Source organism: Halichoerus grypus, chromosome 11, assembly GCF_964656455.1.
Source record: "Halichoerus grypus chromosome 11, mHalGry1.hap1.1, whole genome shotgun sequence".
Classification (NCBI taxonomy): Eukaryota; Metazoa; Chordata; class Mammalia; order Carnivora; family Phocidae; genus Halichoerus; species Halichoerus grypus.
Genome location: NC_135722.1, coordinates 103,374,294 through 103,397,982, shown reverse-complemented (window position 1 = coordinate 103,397,982; position 23,689 = coordinate 103,374,294). Strand labels below are relative to the sequence as shown.

General features: G+C 45.9%; 1 protein-coding gene across 2 annotated transcripts; it reads left to right on the top strand.

The window, feature by feature from the left end:
• The first annotated feature begins 2 nt into the window (after nucleotides 1-2).
• On the top strand, nucleotides 3-22,594 carry LAYN (layilin). 2 transcript variants are annotated; one of them, XM_036106858.2, is made up of 8 exons: nucleotides 3-228; nucleotides 870-893; nucleotides 3,259-3,556; nucleotides 9,377-9,534; nucleotides 13,043-13,075; nucleotides 13,696-13,779; nucleotides 15,909-16,005; nucleotides 18,287-22,594. In XM_036106858.2, the coding sequence occupies exons 1-8, from the start codon at nucleotides 144-146 to the stop codon at nucleotides 18,648-18,650; spliced, it is 1,143 nt and encodes a 380-aa protein (XP_035962751.2). In that variant the 5' UTR covers nucleotides 3-143; the 3' UTR covers nucleotides 18,651-22,594. The 2 variants fall into 2 exon arrangements, with proteins under 2 accessions (XP_035962751.2, XP_035962752.2); XM_036106859.2 differs by lacking the exon at nucleotides 870-893 and having other exon boundaries at nucleotides 5-228.
• Nucleotides 22,595-23,689: the final 1,095 nt, after the last annotated feature.

The following is a 23,689-nucleotide window of genomic DNA, read 5'->3' as shown; positions in this document are numbered from 1 at the left end:
TCCCCGCCTCCACCGGGTGCCCCGTCCGTTGGTCCTCGGGAGATGCTGCTGCCGCCTTTGCATTTGCTGCGCACGCCGCTACGGGTCCGGCCGCTCCAGCGCCGCGGCGCCGCGGTGTCCGAGGGCGCGCCCGAGCCGGGGCCATGCAGCCGGGACTCGCGCTGCAGGCCATGCTGTTGGCCGCGCTGCTGGCGGGGCCCCGGGGTGCCGCCGGTCGCCTGCTAAGCGGTGAGTGAGCGCGCTGGGGCGGGGGCCGGTTCCCGGTCGGGCTCCGCAGATGCACCCACCGCACCCCAGCTGCTGCGGGCCGTCGTCCAGGCCGCCGCACCTCTTCTCTGGCCCCCTGCGGAGGCGAGAGGCGTCCTCGTGTCCGCTAGCGGACCCAGCCCTCCTGCGCCCCCTGCTTGTAGGGGTCCGTCGCCCCGCGGCTAACGGCAGCGCGGGTCGCTGCCTATCCTGGCACACTCAAAGTCTGTTCCCTCTCCAGAGTTCTGGGCGTTGGGGGGCGTAGGCTAGGTGAGGCAGTGGGCAAATCCGCCCCGGGAGGCGCCCACCTCGGCCCGCCCCACTGAGTGCGGCGCAACAGTTGCCTGGACCCCGGCGCAGGGGCGGGCTCGCCAAGTCTCCTCCAGCCCACGGGGGAGGTCTCCTGTGCCCGGAGACCGCGGGTACGGCGGGGGTTCTGGATCGGCTGTGCGGTGGGAACGCAGCCTGTTACTCCCGGGCTCTTCTGGGGGGAGGATGGCGGGATCCAGCTCTGGAACCAGAGCGCTTAGAGATCGAGAAAGAAGCCTAGTTAGCTCGGGACAAGCCCCGCCTGACTCAGGGGAATGACTCTCCGCTTCCTTCCTCCTGTCGTGTCACTGCAGCCTCGGACTTGGACCTCAGAGGAGGTACAGTGCTCTGGCTTCTTGCCTCTTCTATTTGTTCTGCATGTCGGGGAAAGGATGTCCGTGCCTCTTTCTCAGGTCTTCGGGGCGCAGACAGATTGGCCAAGGGGGTAGCGGAGAATGACAACATCCACTCCGTTATCCCGGCTTTCAGAGCTGATGGAAAGGATCTAAAGTGTGTTTTGGGATGGGGGTGGGCTGCGAGGCGGCAGAAGGAGGGGTGCACCTGAATTAAGCTGCCCGGATTAGGGCTGCATGGGCTTTGTCCTAGGTCGTGGGGAACAGAAGCCCCCGCCCTTCCCCTTCCTGCAAATAAGAAGAGAAAGACACTTCCTGAAGGCAGGGGAACCAGATGCGCCTCAGGCATCCTTCCAGCTCTGGCGCTCTCTGGCACTCACCCGCTGACTTGCCATGTGTGGCCAGGCTGGACCATACAGGAAACCCGTTTAAGGTGTCATGTTTTCCCTTGATAAACCAACAGTAGAAAAAAGGGGACTGCCAGTAAATTCAGCTCCACCTTATGTTATGCCCATGGCCAGACTGAAGGTACCTGGAGCTCACTTTCCTTCTGCTGCCTCATTTGGATCCCCCTTGAAGGAATCACAATAGCAGGGCTGGCCCAGGCTTCTCCCCAGGCAGCATGCCAGCGACAGCCTCCCTGGCCAGCGCCCCTCTTTCTCTCTGGAACAACGCTGTAGTGAAAATGTCTTGCGTTTTGAGGCCTCCTAATTTGCTGATGGGCCAGTCCTGTTAGAGTTCTAGCAATAGCAGAAGAATAGCAGAGAAAGGGAGAAGACACAAAACTCTTCTAACTTGTTGCTTATCGAGAATTTCCTTACAAAAGTGATAAAGGGAGCAGTAGAAACAAGACTTCACAGGAATCTCCTGGATTGTCTGCATGCGCTCTGTTCCCATTTAGCACTGAAAATGCAGTTAACTGTGTGTAGCCTTTGCCCCGGATTCTGGTCAGTGTTGGGAATGATGAATGCTCTCTGGGTCCCTGCAAGGCTGCAAAACAAGTCAGCGCTGCAGGCCATGGAAAACGGGAAAACGAGAACATTCCTTGAGGGCTGGGAAGAGGTTCCCAAACCAAAATCCTTCATCCCTTTCTCTGCGGCAGCAGTTCACACCCACAGCCCACAATCTGGCTCTTGCCTTGCAGGGGACTTCCGTTGTTGAAATTTGGTTTTCACTTGTACATTTGGGTCCAGAAGTATATGCTCTGTGCTTCTGCAGGCTAGGAACTGGCGTTGTGGTTTCTGTATTCCCAGCTCCTAGCACAGTGCCGGGCACAGAGTGTATACGCAATACATGTTGATGGAACGGAGTTTGCACGCAGCGAGGTTTCACCCAGATGCCAGCTGGGGGGGGAGGGGTATGTACCAGTGAACAATTTGTCCCTCCTCAATAGAATCCCATCCATTTGACTGAGATGGTATTCAGCCCTTCCAGTGCTAGTCCGATAAGACACGTTACGTAAGCTCCCAAAGCAGCCCAAAACTGAGGCGGAGTGGGAACTGGGCAGCGTAGTTCAACGGTTAGGGGCTTGACTCTGTAATCAGAACCACGTGCCGGGGAGGGACACAGAGGCCTTGTTATAAAGTAGCACTGATAGCTGTGTGACCTTAGCCAAGTTACTTAATTTCTCTGAGCCTCAGTTTTCTCCTCTGTAAAATGGGGCATAAGCAAGAGCTACATCAGGGAATTACTATGAGAGTTCAAGGAGAGAACATATAGATATAAATGTAGAAGCCCTTAGCATAGTTCATGCCCCATGGTGAGAGTTCAGTAAACCTTATCTGTGTCTTTAGGCAAGATCGATAATAGCAGAAGACCCCATAGACCTGATGCTCTTAGCTTCTGCTTACACCACAGCCTGGGCAAAATCTCAGTCCTACTATCCAGGCAGAGGGTTCCAGGATGGAGGAGCCCACCCCCAACTTCAGAACATGTCTCTTACCTGAAGGAAGCACCAAACAAAGAAAGCTGCCTATAAACCACACTGTCCCCTGAGACTTGCTGATGAGGTGGAAGTGTTCTATGTGTGTGGCTTTAAGCAGAACCATAAATCTTCAGCTACCTCTCTTTTAAAGGATAGTCAAAAATGTCTGCTTTTCAAGACCTGTAATGGAACCCAAACAAAATACGGAGTCCCTACACAATACACGCATCAGTTTAAATCACTGCATCTCCAGTGCCGGAAGGGGTATTCACATGCTCTGAGAAGCTAAATGACATCATACAGTCCACGGATGAGTAATCAGGATTCCTGCCTGGGGGGAGCTTCATGGCCATGCCGCCGAGCATCCCTGCCCTGGGATACTTTGGGGAGTACTGAAATAGTTTGGCTTTTTTTTTTTTCCTCCAGGGCAGCCAGTCTGCCGGGGCGGGACACAGAGGCCTTGTTATAAAGTCATTTACTTCCACGATGCTTCTCGAAGACTGAACTTTGAGGAAGCCAACACAGCCTGCAGGAGGGATGGGGGCCAGCTAGTCAGCATTGAGTCTGAGGATGAACAGAGACTGATAGAAAAGTTCATTGAAAACCTCTTGGCGTCTGATGGTGATTTCTGGATTGGGCTCAGGAGGCGTGAGGAGAAGCAAAGCAATAGCACAGCCTGCCGGGACCTTTATGCGTGGACGGATGGCAGCACCGCAACATTCAGGTAAGTGTGGAGAACCCGCAGCAGCTCACTCACTTGACGTGACTCAAAAAGGAGGGAGGCTGAATCCACAGTACCCGGTCAGGAGGTAAGAGGAGAAGGCCCAGCCAGGCAGAGCCCAGAGAGGATAGCACTGGCCAAAGCAGGGAGGTGAAGGTGGTCAGTCAGCCTGGATCCGTGCCCACCTCATGTCCCAAGAGCTCTGTCCAGGTAGATGTGGCCCAGAAGCATTGTTTTAGCAGCACGTGATGTTTGAAGTCAGGGGTTCTGGCTATCCAACCTTTTGGATTAGAACCCCAATGAGAGATTGAAGGTCTGTGGAGCTAAGACTCAGACAGGGAGTGGGCCTGGATGGGCCAAAGGGGGACTTAAGGAAGCCTACATTTTGGAGGACCCTCCTAAACCCACAGCATCAGGACTCACTCATTTCACACCCCACCCTGGCACCATGGCATTGCCATTGTCCCTCCCTAAGAAATGCAGTGACATGGACAAATATCAAAAGATATCAAAGTTAAAAGGCAGACATAAGACTGGGAAAATGTAACAAATTACGGAGAAATTATCTTTTTACGATAAAGAGTTTGAGTCATTAAGACACTAAAAGCTTATGTAAGTCAATAAACTTAGAAAGATAAAGAGGCAAAAGACCTGAGCAGCTGAAAAATGGAAAATCTAACTGGTAAATGCTCACATAAAAAAAAAAAAGAGTTTAAACTCATTATCAATCAGAAGAATGCAGATTAAAATATATGTTTTTTACCCATTACCTTGAAGACAGCAGATCAGCATCTGTCAGAGTCTACCCATTATGCTAATCAGATCCACATCTTCCATCTACGTGCCAGGGGTGGCCCCTCCAGGGTTCTCATGGGCTTCTCTTCCTGGAAGAAACTTTAAAAAGGAAAGTTAGTGGGGCGCCCTAGTGGCTCAGTCAGTTAAGCATCCCACTCTTAATTTCAGCTCAGGTCTTGATCTCAGAATTCTGAGATCAAGCCCTGTGTGAGGCTTTATCTGGGCATGGAGCCTGCTTAGGATTCTCTCTCTCCCCCTCCCTCTGTGCCCCCATCTCTAGTTTTAAAAAAAAAAAAGGAAAGTTAGTAGGATGAACTTCACTCCTCACCACTCTAGCTTGTCCCAGGGCCCCAGCTGATACTCACTGACCTCCCTCCTCTACTATTCAGTCTAGAGTCCCCTCACTGTCTGCTCAGGGAGCCTCAGTGGCTGACCTTGTGGCAGCACCCAGACCTCAGCCCTGAGGAATGTGAGGCCCCAGTCAGTTTGCACTTCTCAGGCTGGAGTGATTGCACTTTTCCATATACCATCGAAATGGGGTATGTGAGGACCCACAGGAACCCAAGTAGATAACCTGGAGGCCAAACATATTTCTTCCTACCCCAAATGGGTGACAGCATAGTTCCCTCCTCCTGTGATTAGGGCCAGTTACCTCCTACAAAGATAATCACTGCTCTTCTTGCCTGTTGGTCTCTGGACACAAGGATCCCAGAGTGCCCAAGTGGCAACCATCACTCAAGAGTTTAATAAGACTTTTCCTATATCTTCTGGTGCAAGTATTTTGCCTTTGGGTAATGGGACATCTAAAACTTACAGAGCCCAGCATTGCAGAGACAAGAAGCACAAATTCCCCAAGTGGGTCACTACTATTGATGGTAAGCCAGGCTACCCCTGTTTCCACACAGTGGCTCCCAGACCCCTGTATTCTTACTCTTGGGGACACGGGATGATACAAAGGTCATTGATTCAAAGCGTGCACTGAGTCTTGGAGGATAATGCTGCCTCCTTGCAAAGTATTCCCTCTAAGCTAGTTCTTCGGCTATGTTGTCAACAAATTTTTCCATCATTCTGTCAGACTAGCAACTTCCAGATGGTGCAACATGTGACATGACTAGTAAACCCCTGGCGACCAGCCTACTCCACACCTCCTCTGCTATAAAGTAGGTCCCTTGGACTGATGAGGTGTTGTTTGGGGTTCTGTGCCAGTAGATCCAATAATGGATAGTGGTGCTGACTGAGGCCCTGAGAGGGGAAAGGCAAATCCATACCCAGACTCTATGTCTATTCCTGTCAAGGTGAACCGTTGCCCCTTGCAGAATGGAAGGAGTCCAATGTAGTCAACTTGCTACCAAATGCCAGGTTGGTGTCCTAAGGTCGGTGTTCCTTCAGGGATTTAGCTTTGTTCTCTGTTGCTGGCAGGTTAGATGTTTGGCCGGAGCTAGATCAGCCTCGGTGAGTGGAAATGGATACTGTTGAGCCCATGCATGGGCTCCCTCCCTGCCACCACAGTACCCTAGTACGTATCTGTTGTGCGAGCACTGGGCGACTGACCACAGGCTGGCTGCCATCCACTGGCTGAGTCGTTTTGTCTCCCTGGCCCTTCAGTGCCTCTTCTAGGCTAGATGCCTTCTGGTGGGTTTAACATGTGATAGATCCTCATACTTTCTGCCTGTTCCCATACGTCTATTCACATCACATCACTCTATCCAAGAGTTCCCCATCCCCAATCTTCTTCTCTTTCTCCTTTTAGACTCCTGATCAGCTGGCCAAGCTCTTGCTTTACCCCTGAGTCCTTATGTATTCTAACCTCCGGGAACTTCTCGTTCCATGCGAGGCAGTTAACTAGGCATACCATCTAAGCTGCAGCCATGGGGAAGATGTCCTCTTACCCCTTGATCTTTCAAGGCCAACTCTGAGTGCAGTCAGAGTGCAGTTGCTGTCCAGTGGAGCTGTACTCCCATCCTTGGCTGACCTGTCCATGAACCGAACTCGGGCAGCCTCTGTCAGCCAGTCATAAGGGATTGATTCCCTTATGCAGGGATAGGTGTAAACTGAGGGAGAGGCCTTGGAATGACAGTGGGAGATGCCATGGCGGTTTGCTCTGTCTGCTCATCCAGTGCTCTTTGGTCCTGGATCTACCTCTTCCATCTTAGAATGGATCGCTTCTGGGCCTGCCCAGCCGGGGACCGGGTGGGTCTGACAGTACCGCACTCACGATGGGCAAGCTGGATCGCACAGTCTCTTGGTGCTTCTTGCCTAGTGGCAAGCCAGGAGTTGTTCTGCAAAAGGTGATTATTTCTCAGCTACAGATGACATGACCTTGCTGTAGAATCCTAGGGGTCTACATTGCGATTCCATCATTGGGGCTTGCCACAAATTCTCTATGGCATTATTTTTCCCATCACTGATACCTCTACTAATAGGATCTCCTAGATCATACGGCCCAACTGGCAGATCTGCTTATACCACAGCCTAGAACCTGCTTCAGGGTCCTTTTCAGCTCTGGACCTCACTCAAAGCTGGCTGTCCTTCATGTCAACTGCTATATGGGCCAGAGCAGTATCCCCAAGTGTGAAATAGGTTGCCTCTAGAACCCAGACAGGCCTACTAGGTGCTATGCATCCTTCTTCACATTACTGTAAGATGCTTCAAGATGCAATATTTGTCCTTTAATATGAAAGGGATGTTCTGGCATTCCCTAGATCACTAGAAACCGACATCTCTAACCCCTGGACGCATGAGTGTCTTACTTAGCTTACCTGGTTCAATAGCATGTCAGAAATATAGCAGACCAGTGTGATTTTCTGCAAGATGTCTAGGTAGTCCAGGTCTCCTCATACCACATTATGACAGAGAGTTTGAAAATTAGTATAGGCCTGAGGCAAGACCATAAATGTATACTGTTGTCCATTCCAAATGAATGCAAACTGTTTCTGATTCTCATTCTGTTGGAAAATACTGTGTTCGCCGGATCTGCACATTAAGTAGCCAGGGGCCTGTTAACCTGCTCTAGCAAAGATACCGCACATGGCACAGCGGCTGTAACGTCTACTTAGCTGTGTTTATGCTACTCTAGTATCATCCTTCACGATCTGCCCGGTTTTTGCAGGAGCCAGACCAGTGAACTAACTAGAGACATGATGGAGACTACCCCGCCCCCGGCATTCTCTAGCTCTTCAAGGGTGGTAGTATTTTCTGTCATCTTCCCCTGGATAAGATATTGGTTTTTTATTTATTACTTTGGAGAGGGTGGGGAAGAGTGCAGCTTCAGAAACTTGCACTTGACCTAGTCCACTATTGTAGCTCTTATCTCATAGGCTAAAGAACTAATGTGGGACTATACCAACTACCAGATATGGCTGTTCAAGCCATGTGTCTGGGGACTGGGGAAATGACCACTGGATGGGTCCCACCATGAGATGGTCCTGGGGCAGAACTCCCATTTACTACCTGGCCTCAATATGCCCCTACTCTAATGGGTAGCCTTGATGACATTTCAAGTCTTCGAATATCAATGTCACCTTGCATCCTGTGCCCAACAGTTCTTATTATATTTGGATATTCCCCTTCCCCCAGTGCATGGATACTCTACTAAGTGGCCATAGGTCCCTTTGGGAGAAGAGGAAAAATTATTACCATGTGCACAACTGTGGTGTTGCAGGGTCCTTCCTCCTGAGAACCTGGCCTCCTCTTCTATCAGTGAGTTCCAAGCCTGAGAGCTGGCTTGAGTCCACGAACTAGGTGCCAGGCATAAGATTCCATCCATTCTATCATCTGTGAAATGAAATAACATAAAGCCATAAGGTCATTGGGGAAGAGATCAAGGCAAGTCAAGGTAGGAGGTCCACCACCTGGGTTGGAAAATGGGCTGGAGGTAAATAATGGGTCAGAGCCCAGCCTAAGTCAGGGCCCCCAGCTGTCCAGGCACAGCATCCAAGCAGTGTTGCAAGTTCAGTTATTGTCCAGGCAAGTTCAACCCAGCGGGTGCAGCAAAGGATCTTCTCTTTGGTGGATGGTCACACAGCACCCAAGCAGAGCCATACTGAGGTGCTACAAGGGGACCTGTCTCTCAGCTGCCTCCTAAGAAGGGGCTCTGACAAGATCTAGGCAGAGCAGCAGGACCCAGCTAAATAATCTGAGCATCAGGGCAAGATCTGGGTCTCAGAAGGAAGCAACTAAGGTGGGTAACCGTAACCACGCAGACTATGAAGCCCAGCCTCGAGTCAATGTGTGCAGTGAGTGCTCACAGCATTTAGACCCTCTATGGACTCCAAGGCCTTACCCTGGCATCATTATATCCAACTGGGTGGTACCACCATTTAATTCCAAGTATCACTGGATAGTGGAGCTCAGGCTACTAATGCACCCCATCCAGGGCAAGGAAGACAAAGACAAGAAGTCTGGCCACAGAGGCAGAAGGAGGGGCTCATCTGCCTGACGAAGTGGAAACAACTTAAGAACTGAAAAAGACTATGTGGGCCTTCTGCTCTTGTCCCCACCCCCTCACCTGCTTTGACAGCTTCTACATTCTGGAAAGTCTTGCTCAGATGCTTGCATTTTCCATTTACTTCCCGGGGCTAGAAAGGCAGTTGTGACGGTTGAAAAGCACAGAGAGATTTGAGCAGGGCAAGCTCTGGCTGAGATAAGCCATGCCTCTTCTCAGTGCATCTGATTTCTAAAACAAAGAGAAACAGAAGCCAGTTAGCAAAAAGCAAGGAAGAAATAAGATCATCCGGACTGGCCCTGCTAGCTGCTTTTTCTCATAATTACTTTGCAGATATCATATGGTAATATATTCCTCCCTACAAAGAGGTTGTGGTAAATGTCAGATGATTGATCTCGATGTCCACATGAGAAAGCACATGGTTCCACTTATTGGCAGGACTCCAATTCCTGCCTCTCTCTGTATTGTCTTCCGAAGCAGAATCCTAAGTTCGTGGCTCAACGGAACTTGATGGGCAAACAAAGGTTTTGAAGTCTTGGGGTTTCCTCCTCCAGTGGTCTCCATTGTTGACCCCTTCCCTACAGGAACTGGTATGTGGATGAGCCTTCGTGTGGCAGCGAGGTCTGCGTGGTCATGTACCATCAGCCGTCCGCACCTGCTGGCATCGGGGGCCCCTACACGTTCCAGTGGAATGATGACCGATGCAACATGAAGAACAATTTCGTTTGCAAATATTCCGATGGTAATGAATCCCTTCCCAAGTTACATGGCTGAATTCTCAACTTCCTCTCCTACTTCATAAGCAGCTGCTAGTTCCCAGAATTTGTTACATGGTCTCTGGGAAAGCTTGTTGCAAATGCTAGCCATGTTAAACACTGGCGAATGCAGTGACAGTTCCTCACTGAGGAGTACTCCTAGCCAGGGAGGGGAGTGTCTGATGCCAAGAGAAGGGATGAAGACAAGAAAGGGTCTAATTTATGTATGACAAAGCGAGAATTATGAGAAGCATGAGGAACAAAAATCCCTCTAAGTGGACAATCACAAGTTCTTATTCTTTCCACATGTGAGGTTGACTGTAGGAACTTGGAAAAAAGAAGAAATTTGAAAGGGAGCTGGCCATTGTTCCTGGGTCTTCTAACAGCCACATGACATGATCTTCCGGGGCTTTAAGGAGATAGCATAACGACCAGTGGAGGTAGATGATGGAGTACCCTGATTTCACTGGCATCACCTTGAGGAGCAGGCTTAAACCACCCTCTAGCTATGCCTTGTAAATTCAACTGGCATTTGCTTCTAGATCTGTTAAGTGTTTTGAATTGGCTACAAGCCTGCAGTCTCACTCTGCTGGGGGTTCCCAAACTCCTCCCTCCTAACTGACTTAGATCTAAACTTGAAGTGAATTGAATTTTGATCTGTCCCTGAAGTTTCTCAGATCCCCGAAGCCATCTGATAGGTCCAAGTCCTGCACCGTTTCCTGGCGAGAATAGAATGACTTGGTAGTTATATCTAGTTAAAGACTAAGTAGTCCTAAAATTGTTTGAATTTAACTATGTTTTTGCTGTGATTTTTGCTGCTACAAGGTGTTTTCCCCACCCCCTCCTTCATCCTTACCCTGTGTGCTCTGTGAAGTTGCCCAAGAGCTCTTAACTGCTGTTCCCTGTGCTTGGAACATTCCTACCCTTTCTCAGACAACTCATTCTCACCTTTGGGGTTTACGCTGAACATCATCTTTTCTCATAACACAGCTAAGTGCAACAGGTGATTGTGGATTTGAACCTGGACAATGATGATGGTTTTCTATAAAGGGCAGTATTAGGACGATTGGCAGAATTTGAATAAGGTCTGTAGATTAGGTAATAGACTATCAATGTTGATTTCTTGGTTCTGATCACTCTACTGTGGTTACATAAGAGGCTGCCCCCCCCCAACTTTTTAAAAACATACTGAAGTGATTAGAAGTAAAGAGTAACCATGTCTGCAACTTATTCTCAGAAAAAAAGTTACACATGTGTCTGTATGTGTTTTTCGTACGTATGTGGGTATATACATAGATATAATTAAAAATATAGATCCATAGACATAAATATAGAGAGATAGAGAGAGACAGAATAAATAAATGAAATCTGATAAAATCGTGACATTTGGGTGAGGATATATGGGCACTCTTCGTACTCTTTTAGCAAATTTTCATAAATCTGGAATTTTTCAAAATAAGAAGTTAAAAAAATTTCTTTTGGGAAACCTTCCAGGGGCCCCTCAAAAGCAAGTTAGGTTTTCCTCCTAGGAGGATTTTAGCACCTCACACACACAGTACTTTAACTGCCTGTTTATAAGTTTGTCCCTTTCACTACATGGCTGGTGTAAGGTCTAAAGACATACATGTTTGACCAGTTAATCCCTGCACTTGATGGGTGAGGGGGAGGGTCATCCAGTGCAGTTCCAACAGGATGGCCCACCATCTATTATGCCAGATAATAGCATATATAACGTCTAAAACTGGACTTGACAACATGACCACGTAGAGTAGGTGCATGCTAGCCAGACCTGAACCCTTGCTTACTTCTAGGGTCTGCTAAAGGCGTAGATGTCTTCAGTGAAAATCAAAGACAAATCAGCTGAGGCAACGTATCACAGATGCTTTGCAGGGACTGATGGAAATGCTGCATTAATGTGCCGTGTTTAATGCACTTCTGCACAGTGGATTGAACCATGGAGGGACAAGAAAATGAATAGGTCATGTCATGTTATTGAATATACTACGTATTATAATGTAATACCGCAAAATTACTATTTGTTAATATTATCCTGTATTTCCATATGTTATGGCCATCTGTAGAGTCTAAGAGCCAGAGAGAGCTGGAACTGTTCTCATTTGCTATTGTATCACCACTACCTAGCACAGTTTTTGTCTCCTCGCAATTTTAATTTTCACTTGAATTTATTTGGTGCAAATTCCAGCTCAGCTACTCACTAGCTGTGAGATTTAGACAAGTTATTTAATCTCCCGGTACCTCGGATACATGGCGTACAAAATGACCAGAATAATAGCAACTACCTCATAAGGCTGTTAGCAGGGTAAATCGTGTTTGTTTTTATAAAACACTTAGAACATGATGATGTTTCTATCATATAGAAGGCACTCTATAGGTGGGGCTTTTAAAAATAAATAAATAGATTTGCATCACTTTTGTGTACTTGCGTTCACATGCACACACACACTCTCTCTCTCTCTCTCTCTCTCTCTCTCATGGGAAGAGGATTAAAAGTTTCCTTCAGAAGCTTCAGAATAGCCTTGGCATCCTGGCCTTAGGACTGTGAATTCCAAAGTCATGCCCTTTAAGGACCCCATCCCTATGAATCCCAGAGCACCTGATGAGCATGAGAGATTTACTACCAGACCTTAGGGGGACACACTCCCAGCCTAAGGTAAAAACATTCAATGTAGATTATTTGTGCAGCCTGATTTTCCTGAGGCTCTTTGAGATATTTAAAAGGACTTGGGTTCTAGATCACCAGTGTCTGCCTTGGGGCTAGCGGCGGTCTGCTTCCCTGCCCCCAACCACAATCACGTCCACTCCTGGGAGATCAGTGTTTGTTACTCTCTAAAACATCCCCAGCGGGAATTGTTAAAATGTCTTTGATTGCTTTAAAATAATCCAGGCCTGAGTGTAGCTGGGAAGGGGTAGGGATTACTTTTGAAACTAGATTAGCCATATGTTGATAAGGGTTGAAGCTGAGTGATGGTACATGGGGGTTCATTCTACCACTCCTTCTGTTTTTGTGTATATTTGGAAATTCCCGCATTTAAAATTTTAAAATACTTTTTTTTAAAGATTTTATTTATTTCTTTGACAGAGAGAGACAGAGAGCACAAATAGGCAGAGCAGCAGGCAGAGAGAGAGGGAGAAGCAGAATCCCCACCGAGCAGGGACCCCGACGTGGGGCTCAATCCCAGGACTCCGGGATCATGACCTGAGCTGAAGGCAGCCGATCAACCAATTGAGCCACTCAGGCGCCCCTAAAATCTTAAAATACTTTTTAAAAAAATACCCAGGTAAAGCTGGGGGAAGGCTAGTCTTGCTGCAAAATTTCTTTGACTTACTAACCCAGATCTTGGCATCTAGTAACACTAAATAAAGTTTATCAGATGACTGAATGAGTAAATAAGTGGATGCCATGATCTGGCCAATTTCATCCAGATGGCATGGAAATTTAGTTACTATTTTCATATTTGTTTCTTTCTGCCACAGAGAAACCAACAGCTCCTTCTACAAAGCCTGGAGGTAAGCCTATCTTTTGAGATTTGGGTTAATTTGGGCTGTTTCCCAGGCCCCTTTTATGGGTTTAGAACCATGTGTTCTTTAGACCAGATTTTCCCACAGGAAGAGGGCTGGTGTGAAGTCAGACTATTTAGAGAGGTGTATGCCACACCCAGCCCTGTCAAGTAGTTCATTAATCTCTCTCTCTGGTATTGCCCATTTCTCCCAAAGCTGAAAAGCAACAACCACAAATTCAGTTTGGGAAATGACTTGTCATTATTGACAGTATGAAGGGAATAATTCAATCTAATGAGACAAGAAGTGAGCCACGCGGCTCATTTATGGTCCTAGAAGTGAGTCATCGGCCCTGCCCTTTGGCACCTCTGCAATTCTGTATGCCTTGACACCAGCCACCTGCTGTCTGTTTCAGTACAGGATTCTTGGCAGCAAAACTCTCATCAGGAAGATGAAGACAATTAAACCTGTAGGCCAGCAAATTCAACCCTTTACTTTTCTATGTTTATAAATGGCCTCAGTCAAATTGCTACTGCTTTTTGGCATCCCCCCTACAACCTGGTGGGACCTCAGAGACTATGGATTGTGAGGCCTTCCCCCGGTTCTCAACTCCATGTGTCTGTTTCCAGATGAAGGAACAGGGCCAGCAACACCCATGCTTCCGGAAGACACGGGGAAAGAAGATGCCAGAGAGACATTTAAAGGAAATGACGGTATGGACAGAACTCTCCTGGGGAAAATAGATGATGGGACTCTCTTGATCACAAATTACCCAAGGTTATATTTTCTACTTTGTTCTTTTCTCAGCTACTTAAAAAACAAACTAGACAGGGCATCTGAGACTTTGCAGAAAGCGCCTACGGTGCTGGGGTTGGTCAGGGAAGCGCCTGGGGAGAGTAGACTGGCCAGGAGGTGAAATGCCTGCATGAGGATGTGGGGGGGGGACAATACCCAGCAGTCGTGGGGTGGGAGTGGGGTCCTGCAGGAGCAGAAGGCAGGATGTGGAATGCATGATGTCCGTGCTTGATATTCACTTGTGGAAAAAAATAAAGGAGATGGGCAAAAACATTTTACAGTTCAAATCATAAAGGATCAAAGAAAATGGGGTGATAAATTGGAGTGCTAATGGAATTTCAACCTCGAGCCTCTCACCTTGAATGTTAAGAGGGAGATCTGGGTTTGTGTCACTGGCCATTAAAAAAGCACACCATTTCTCTGTGCTGTAGTGTCCTCTTTTGCATCACGGAAGTAATGCTGCATTTCTCATCTGTCTGAGAGCATCACCGTGCCCCTGAAATGAAATAGGATATTGTAATACTGCATTTCAGTTCTGACACCAGCCACCCCAACTTAGGGCAGATCCCACAGGTGAAGGGCTCCGTCCCCCACAAGTCTGCCCTCCCTGCAGACATCAATCACAAGTTCAGGGGTCCCCAGGCCACTCCCACTTCTGATAAACTGGCTACAAATCCAGAGGATGCCCACGACCCTCTCAGTTTTGATAACTCACAAAATGGCTCACAGAATTCAGGAAAACACTATACTTAGGACTGCATTTTATTGTAAAGGATCCAAATCAGGAGCAGCCAGCTGAGGAAATAGACTGGGTAAGGTCCAGGAAGGTCCCATATCAGGATGCATAATCACCCTCCTGGCACATCTGGTTTACCAACCAGAAAGCTCCATTGAACTTTGGTGCGCAGAGACTTTATTGAGGTGTTATTACATAGGCATGATTGATTTGGTCATTGGCCATATAATTGAACTCAATCTCTAGGGCCCCCCTCAACCATCCTGAGACCCCACCCATCCCCCTCCTGTGACATCTCATCTGCATAAACTCTGACGTGGTCTGAGGGACTCATGAATAACAGAGTTACTCCTATTACCCGAGAAATTCCAAAGATTTAGAGTCTCTCTTCCAGGAACCGAGGACAAAAGCCAGTCAAATTTTTTTTATTATACAACAGATAAAACGTGTTGAAAATGCTTTGAAAAAAGTACAAAGTGCTGTGTAGAGATGGGTGGCGTTTTCATTGCTCATTGTTATCGTGGTGGCATTTAAAGTGGGTTTTGTTTTGGACCCTTTTTGTGTGTGTGTGTGGTTGTCAGGTTTGCAGTCTCACAGGAAAACAAAGCAACAGCTTCTAGAAGGTTGGGAACTTTGGACCAGTGGGAGTAAGACAGGGGTCAGTTGCCAGTCCTTGATTCTTCCTAAAGGCCCATGACAGAAAATTCTTTGGTTCTCAGTCTTAATGGACAGGAAAGGTCAGGATAGCAGGCCTCTGAATGCCCTCCACAGTCACTGCTCTTGGCCCCAACTGGATCCAATTAGTTTTAGTCAGAATTGTTGGGAAGGTTACAATCTGATTCATGTGCTTCATGTGACCTTCTCTTTCCTAATAATAGCACTGAGACTTGCTTCCCTCTCCCTCCCTCTCTCTTCCCGACCCCACCTTGGGAACTACCATTTCTGTCCGTAGAGCCGAAGATACCAACACTGCCCAAGCAGCTGCTTTGTTAAGGGAGAGCAAGGCAAGAAAAGAGAATCTCTTTCCTCTGGAGAAAAAAAATGTGATTAAAACAGTGCCCTTCTGATATTTTGTAAGAAACTCCAACATGTAAACTTCTTTCCTCTATTACTTAGGGACATAGGACAGGTAGAAAATGCTCACTCACTGAAACTAGAAGGCTTTGCTAACCAGCTAACTATACATATCTCCTTCCGGGAAGACGCTCTTTGCAATGCTCTGTGTTGATTATGCCTTTTGAAGCCTGTTCTGAAGTTCATAAAAACATCATTAATGCTGATAATAATACGTTTTGCTTTGTTTTTTTCCAGAAGCTGCCTTGAATCTTGCTTACATTCTGATCCCCAGCACCGTCCTTCTCCTTGTGGTCATCACGGTAGTGTTTTGGGTTTGCATCTATAGAAGGAGGCAAGTAAAACCTTCATTTTGTAAACCTGTGTATCTTCTGGACTCTTGGAGACTCGGACATTGCGCTGTTTGCTTCCTGAAAAGCCACAGTGCTCCAAGAGAATTACCATTGCAGATTTGAGAGTAAATTCTCTGATGGCCTCTGGACATTCAGAAGTACTAAGCATTTGTGCTTAGTTGTGATTAAGAAAGTGATCTTATAGTCTTTGATTTTTGTGTGTGAAAGATTTCGAATGACTTGAGGGGTGAAACGGGTATTCACCTCCTTGGTAGCCACACATCGCTCAGCAAAGTGCCTTCGTGAATGTATGCTCTCTCTCCAAAAATGTTTGTTAGTGGGGTGAAGGAGTAAATAGTGAGCCATTGAAAAATGACTGTCCCAAAGCCTTCTGGCAAACATCTGAAACAGAATCCCTTTATTCAAAATGAAATAGCTAAAGCCTTTTAGTTGACTTTGCTTTTAATTGAATATACAATTATAGATTGCTACAAAATAGCTACACGAAGTGGCCTACAGCATCTCTATTTATGAATCGTGTGCCACCATTTTTGAGGTTCCCGTAGCTCTTCTCAGTTGCCTTTTTATTCCCCAGCATCATGCCATACATAGAAGAAGGCTGGTCTGCCCATTTTACAACAGGAAAACTGAGTTTCAGTTTAAGATTCGACTCCCTTTGGTGACCATTTTATGGTGAATTAGTAAGATTTCAATGCACAGTTGACCCTGGAACAACATGGGTTTGAACTGTGTGGGTCCACTTATACATGTTTTGGGTATTTTTCAATAAATACAGTACAGGACTGTAAATGTCTTTGCTCTTCTTTATGACTTTCTTAATAACATTTTCTTTTCTCTCACTTACTTTATTGTGAGGATACATACAGCATATAATACGTATAACATGCAAAATATGTGTTAGCCTTCCAGTCAGCAGCAGGCCATGAGTGCTTCAGTTTGGGGTCAAAGTTACATGCAGATTTTCAACTGCACGGGGGCTTGGTACCTGTAATCCCCTCATTGTTCAAGGGTCAACAGTAGAACCTGCTTCATTTAATAATATCTTCCTTATAGGATTACTAGAAGAATTAAAACAGTTAATTCATGCAGAATGGGCATATAGTAAGCACTCAAAAATGTTAGCTCTTACTATGATCCTTTTTATTAGTTAATTAATTTTGATCTAAAAATAGAATTCAATTTAAAAATTAGTAATATAGGGGCGCCTGGGTGGCTCAGTTGGTTAAGCGACTGCCTTCGGCTCAGGTCATGATCCTGGAGTCCCTGGATCGAGTCCCGCATCGGGCTCCCTGCTCGGCAGGGAATCTGCTTCTCCCTCTGACCCTCCTCCCTCTCATGCTCTCTGTCTCTCATTCTCTCTCTCACAAATAAATAAAATCTTAAAAAAAAATAAAATAAAATAAATAAAAAATAAAAATTAGTAATATATTTCCCAACTACTTACTCTGCCGTTTTTTTTGTTTTTGTTTGTTTGTTTGTTTCCATTTTGTAGTCTATTTAGCACCTCACCAGGATTTGTGAACTGTGACTCTGAAGCTGGAGTCTATCTCAAGGGTTTTTAACCTTTTTGTGCCACAGACCTCTATAGCAGCTGGGTAAAGCCTATGGATCCCTTCTCAGAACAATATCTCTAAATATATAAAATAAAATATATTGGATTGCAAGGGAAGCAATTGTACTGATATAACCATTTAGCAAAATATTTCCAGAACATGAATGTGATTCGGTAATACACGTGTTTCTTTATTAATGCTTCTTTATTTAGTGGTAGGTATAATTAGCATAATTTTGAAGTAGAGATGAGTGTAGAATATTTTAAGGCATCTATGATAACTGTGATGTGATATGAAAATATCCGTGATTCTGTTGGTGATCAAGTCAAAGATATTACTAATTCTACTCTGATTTATTGCCTACGTTTAGAACGGAAGGACAGGCTAACTTTCCCTTGGAGATGAGTTTTTTTAAAATGTGATATTTTTTCCCCATCCAATTCTATCCATGGATGCTCTGGGAGCTCTGGGGATCCCAGGACAACCACCTCTGTTCTATGCTGGGGCAGCAGTGAATGGTAGATAGGCAATCACTTTCCTGTTTTGGTACCCTACCTCACCCCGGAGCCCTGACCCGGATGTTTCCACAGGTGAGAAGTGCAGTGTAGTGATTGCCCAGGATGACTTCCTCCTGCCCGAGTGGGAGACACGGGGATATTCTCAATCCCCCCCATCTAAAATACTCAGCCCCAGTTTTCTTTCCTCCTAGGAAACGGGAGCAGCCAGACCCCAGCACAAAGGAGCAGCACACCCTCTGGCCCTCTCCTCACCACGGGGACAGCCCAGACCTAGAGGTTTACAACATCATCCGAAAACAAAGTGAAGCCGATTTAGCTGAGACCCGGCCAGACCTGAAGAACATTTCATTCCGAGTGTGTTCGGGCGAAGTCGCTCCCGATGACATGTCTTGTGACTATGACAATATAGCTGTGAACCCCTCCGAAAGTGGATTCGTGACTCTGGCGAGCATGGAGAGTGGCTTTGTGACCAATGACATTTATGAGTTCTCCCCGGACCGAACTGGGAGGAGCAAGGAGTGTGGGTGGGTGGAAAATGAAATCTATGGTTATTAGGACACATGAGAAACGCTTGAACAAACGGGAACAGGGAAGAAAAGAGGAGGCAGCTTCTTCTGTTTTCTATGAGGAAAAGACTCAGAATGTCTATGAAAATGCTCAGATCAGGTCGTGGGGTGAGCATGTGATCTCCATTAGCCCCTGTTGGATCCCTAAGTTTGGCCATATCCCTTATCCCAGCTTCTCACCCAGGTCAAGCTTATGAGAAAGCACCTTGCCCGCGGTCAGGCATGTAGTAGAAAATAAATATCAATTGATGGGTTATTTCTGACTTTCAAGGGACCGTGCTTTCCTTGGCAGGGATAAGGTTGTGGCTGTGGGACTCAGGAAACCCACCTCTAGGTTCTGTTTTTCTTACTCTGTACAACAGCACGTATAATTACAAAGAGACAGAAATTACAGAATCTTTGCAAAGCCCACGTCCTCTGGCATCGGGCGGGCCCGTGCATCAGCAATTCTGAGATCTGTTTTTTTCAAAGAATCAAATCAAATCAAAAGCAGGAAGCAGAATGTTAGTCTGTCTGTGTCTACAGCCCTTCCTCTGCATGTGGCCTCAGGGGACCTCTTTTTCTTTCTCCTCACATCCAAACTTGGAAATATCCAACTTGGAAATACTTTACGAACTGGAACTGAAATCCGAGTCTCGGCCTCCAGGCGTATTTGTGTGCCCAGCCCTGACAGTGCTCTTTATTCTGCTTGTGTGTTCGTTCTACTGAAGCATCAACACAATATTGCTGATAATGGTAATGATTCTTCCTTTTTGTTGTAGGGAACTATTTCAAATACTTTTGGACTCGCATCCACAGAAAAGCTTCTTGGCCTAACACCTGTTGTTTACACGTTGAAGGTCTGAGGGCTCTTATTTAATAACACCAGCAAAGCCCTTCTGTCTTGTTATTTTAAGCTTTCCTCATATATCTTATTTCTTCATAGTTTGTCATTTTGCCTCCCGTGTGGAGCCCCGAACTAGACAGCGTTAACTGGTCTGGGTCAGAGCAGTACCACGTGCAGTGGATTGTAATCACCGCCCAATTACCCGCCCCACTGGGGCAGAGAACAGGGTGGATGACAAACTCGTCACTTACGCCTGCTTCCAGGAAGTGTATTTTGTGGGCTTACAACATTTTTTTTTTAAAGATTTTATTTATTTATTTGACAGAGACAGAGAGTACAAGCAGGGGGAGCAGCAGAGGGAGAGGGAGAAGCAGGCTCCCCGCTGAGTGGGGCTGGATCCCAGAACCCTGAGATCATGACCTGAGCTGAAGGCTGACGCTCAACCAACTGAGCCACCCAGGTGCCCCGACTTACAACACTTAAAGCAAAAAGAGTGACCCCATGGTCTGAAGGATTGGGTCGTTGCTCCAAAACATCGAACTTCCCATTTTGCCTCAGATGTCCTGGCTCTATCATCTCTAATCCCCCTGTGCCGCCCTCCTTGGGCCTATGAGGCTGCACCTCCAACAGGGTGGGGATCCTATGTGCCCTGTCAGCATCGGACCTCCTACACCCAAGACCACACCTGGCACAGACCAGACAATATTTGTTGAATGCATGAACAATTCATTCTTCAGATGGATGTAGAGTAGTATATATATACATATATATATATATATATATCAGCCTAAAAGTTTGTAGCACCCGTCATTCACACCCTGCCTGAGTCGGGGAGGTCAGTGGGTTATTTTAGTTTAAAAGGCATTCCTTTGGCCTAGGAAGAAGGAAGCTTGTAACAAACAGAAGCTGATGAATTGCGTCAACAACTTACTTTATGTTGCTGAAGGTGGTAACCAAAGGGTTAATGGGACTAATAAGCACAGCTGCAACTTTTTACCCAGGCCCCTTTTATTTGCTTTTAATTTTTCCCTGACTCTGACTCTCCTCTGGGGGGAGGTAGAGTTGAGGCTTGTCCGTTGGCCTCCTCATCTGGTCGCCTCTCAGATAAGCCCTTTCCTCACCGCTTACTCGATGTCTCAGTGATTATCTTAGCTGTGCATCAGACACACAAACTTGGGTTTGGGTACAAAGTTGGTGAACCAGCTAGGAGCTCCTTGCTCATGGTTCATTCAGGCCCCAGCCAGTAAGGGAAGTCTGGTGATCGTCCAAGCGGCTGCCTAGGCTCTTGGTCCCAGGGACGATCACAGGGGCCCCACCCCACCTGGGTACCACCAACCTTCGGCACCAAATATAACTCCTGCGGCAAAGAACTAGTTTGGGGGCTTGGTTTGGATGGACGTCTCTTGGTGAGTCCTTCATGTGCAATGGCACTTGACCTTATTTCTTCTGTTTGGTTCATTCGGTGAAGCTCTGGCTTTTGGGAAGGAACCGATGCTCACAGAGATACCCAGGACTTCATTTGGTTTGTTTGTTGTTGCAACTTTTGGTATCTTTGAACAAAACTAGCCGTGTTCTAATTGGGATATGGGAAATGACCATTTGATCCCCATATGCAGCCCTTTGGGTTGTATTCTCTAAAATTGGGTAATTTTTTTTTTTTTTTTTGCAACACGGCTTGGCCACAATATTTGTTAGACACCTAAGAAAAATGACCAATTAATGGATCTATAAATTATAATCTCATCTTGCAATGGATTTGTTTTGTAAAAAGATGATATTTGGAAATTGGGCCTTTAAGATTTTGTTTGCATCTTGTTTGTGTATTTGTATGTGCGTCCATGTATGTTGTAAATGTGAGCTGTTTTCTCTATCTCTGGATGGTATTGCTAAATTTCATTTAGTTGGCTTAAAGGCGAACACTTGTAATAATTGGGCATTCTAAAACTCAGAAAAATGGTAACTAACCCAAACATTTTTCAAGTTTATGTGATCTGGGAAAATGTTTGGTATTAAAGCTAATTTCAGGTTGTTGGTTTTATTAAAATGGACCTGTCTTTAGAGTTGTCAGCATTAGATGTAGAGTTTCTTTTCTACCTGTGTTTACTGGAAGTCAGGCAGGTTCATGTTCTCTCTATTACAAAATTTGTCCGAAAAGAAAAAGCATATGGTATTTTCCAGTTCTTTGTATTTGAGTTTGTTTCTAATTTGTTTGTCCATTTGTTTTTGTTTCAGAGAAAACCCTTAGTACTTTGCCTAATGAAGATTTATGGGTAATCTAAGAACAAATAAATGTAAATAATGTTAATAAATGTAATTAAGACTATTGGAAATAATAGGGAAACAACACTTTGCAAGGAAAGGAAAAATGGTTGTTCAAAGAGGGAACACTTAGGACAAACTCGGATGTAAAGAGGAAAGTTGTAGAAGGCTGTAAAAGGGAATCTTTGGAAAGGAATTTTGTGCATGGTCAGGACTGATGAAGATTACAGAGACTAGTATGTACTTAAAAAAAAAAAGTTTATTTGGGAGTGATCAACGCTTGGGGAAGAGAAGGGTAAATAAGAGAGCAGATCAGGCAGATGTTCGGGCAGTGATAAAATATCAACAGAAGCCTTAAGTGATTCTCTGAGGAGTTCCAGAGTAGGATTACCCTTCAGAACCATCCCAAATGAGGGCAAGAGGCCCGGGACTTTTATAACAGTCATTGGATGTTACCAGCTGGGAAGAAAGCATGACCTTGGCAAGGCAGCTGTCTTCAGTCAAGGCAATTCCTGATGGCCTCTGAGAGTTGAGGACTGTTGGCAGCATTCCTACAGCTGAGAGCCCTTCATTCCTGATGGAGATTCTGATCAGAACATCATATATCAACATGGGAGATGACAGGAAGGGAAAGAGAGACTGCATAAGCTTTTTTTAATTCATCTTGTTGGAATGCATGAGTTTTAATATCAGAAGTACACGGATATAAGACTGGAGTTTGGTTTTTCTCCCTGTTGAAATGAGTTTTCTTAGATCATTGGTCTAAGTTGTAAACAAAGGTTTTTCTTTATCTTTCATCTGCCTAGAAAAACTGTTTCTATTAAAGTTGAATCTTCTCAATATTAAAAGAGCTAAGTCTTGTTAACTATATAACCCTCTGCCTTTGCCTTTAGAATCTTATTGCCACCTTGGCTAAAAACATAACTAGGTCTTGCAACGATCTATAATCTTATTTAGGCCTGTGCTTTAAAACCTTCTGACATTTTAGAAATGCTTCCCCAAATTCAGCTTCATAACTGCTCTAGTTACTTCCCAGTGAAGATCAGGGTTGGAGGAATGGAACATTTCTGCACCCGTTCAGAAATATTCCTTAGTTCCAGGTTGAAACCCAACATTCTACAGTATCGCGATTTGTGAGTTCTTGTGTTGTATTTTATCTAGGGCCTTTAGGGGAGGTTGGTTGTAACCAAGTAGCTTGTTGTACTTACCAATTTCATCAGACAACCTCTCCCCTAAGTAGTAGTTTCAGGTCCATCAGAAGCTTGTGGTCCAAGCAGTGTTCTTTTCAACGTTTTCCTTGCTAACAGAGTGTAGGGAACCTGTGGATTCTTGTGGGACCACCAAACAGCAGCGTCTCACCTGTAATGGGTGCATTGATGAACACGGGAATCATTTCTTCCATAAATTATTCTGGGATAAAGATTCATTATATTTCCAGTTGGCTTTAGGGGCAGCACAGTGTTTAAATCCCCATTCCTTAGCTCTTCTGAGGTCCTCCCATCCTTCCAGGAATATTGGGGTTGATATTTAGTTAGCGGGTTTTGGAGTCTTTGTATGGGCTGCGAACATGGTGGCTTGATCGGCCCAGCTGTTCTCTTGGGCAATCAACCAGCAGCAGCTAATAGCTGAGGGGTCACCACTGCATCTAGCTCTTCCTTGTCCTTGATCCATAAAACTCCCATCTGTGAACATCTCAAGGTTGAATTCATTTATTTTTTTTTTTTTAAAGATTTTATTTATTTATTTGAGAGAGAGAGAACGAGAGACAGCATGAGAGGGAGGAGGGTCAGAGGGAGAAGCAGACTCCCCGCCGAGCAGGGAGCCCAATGTGGGACCCGATCCCGGGACTCCAGGACCATGACCTGAGCCGAAGGCAGTCGCTCAACCAACTGAGCCACCCAGGCGCCCCGGTTGAATTCATTTATTATTTTTAGTGGTTGTTA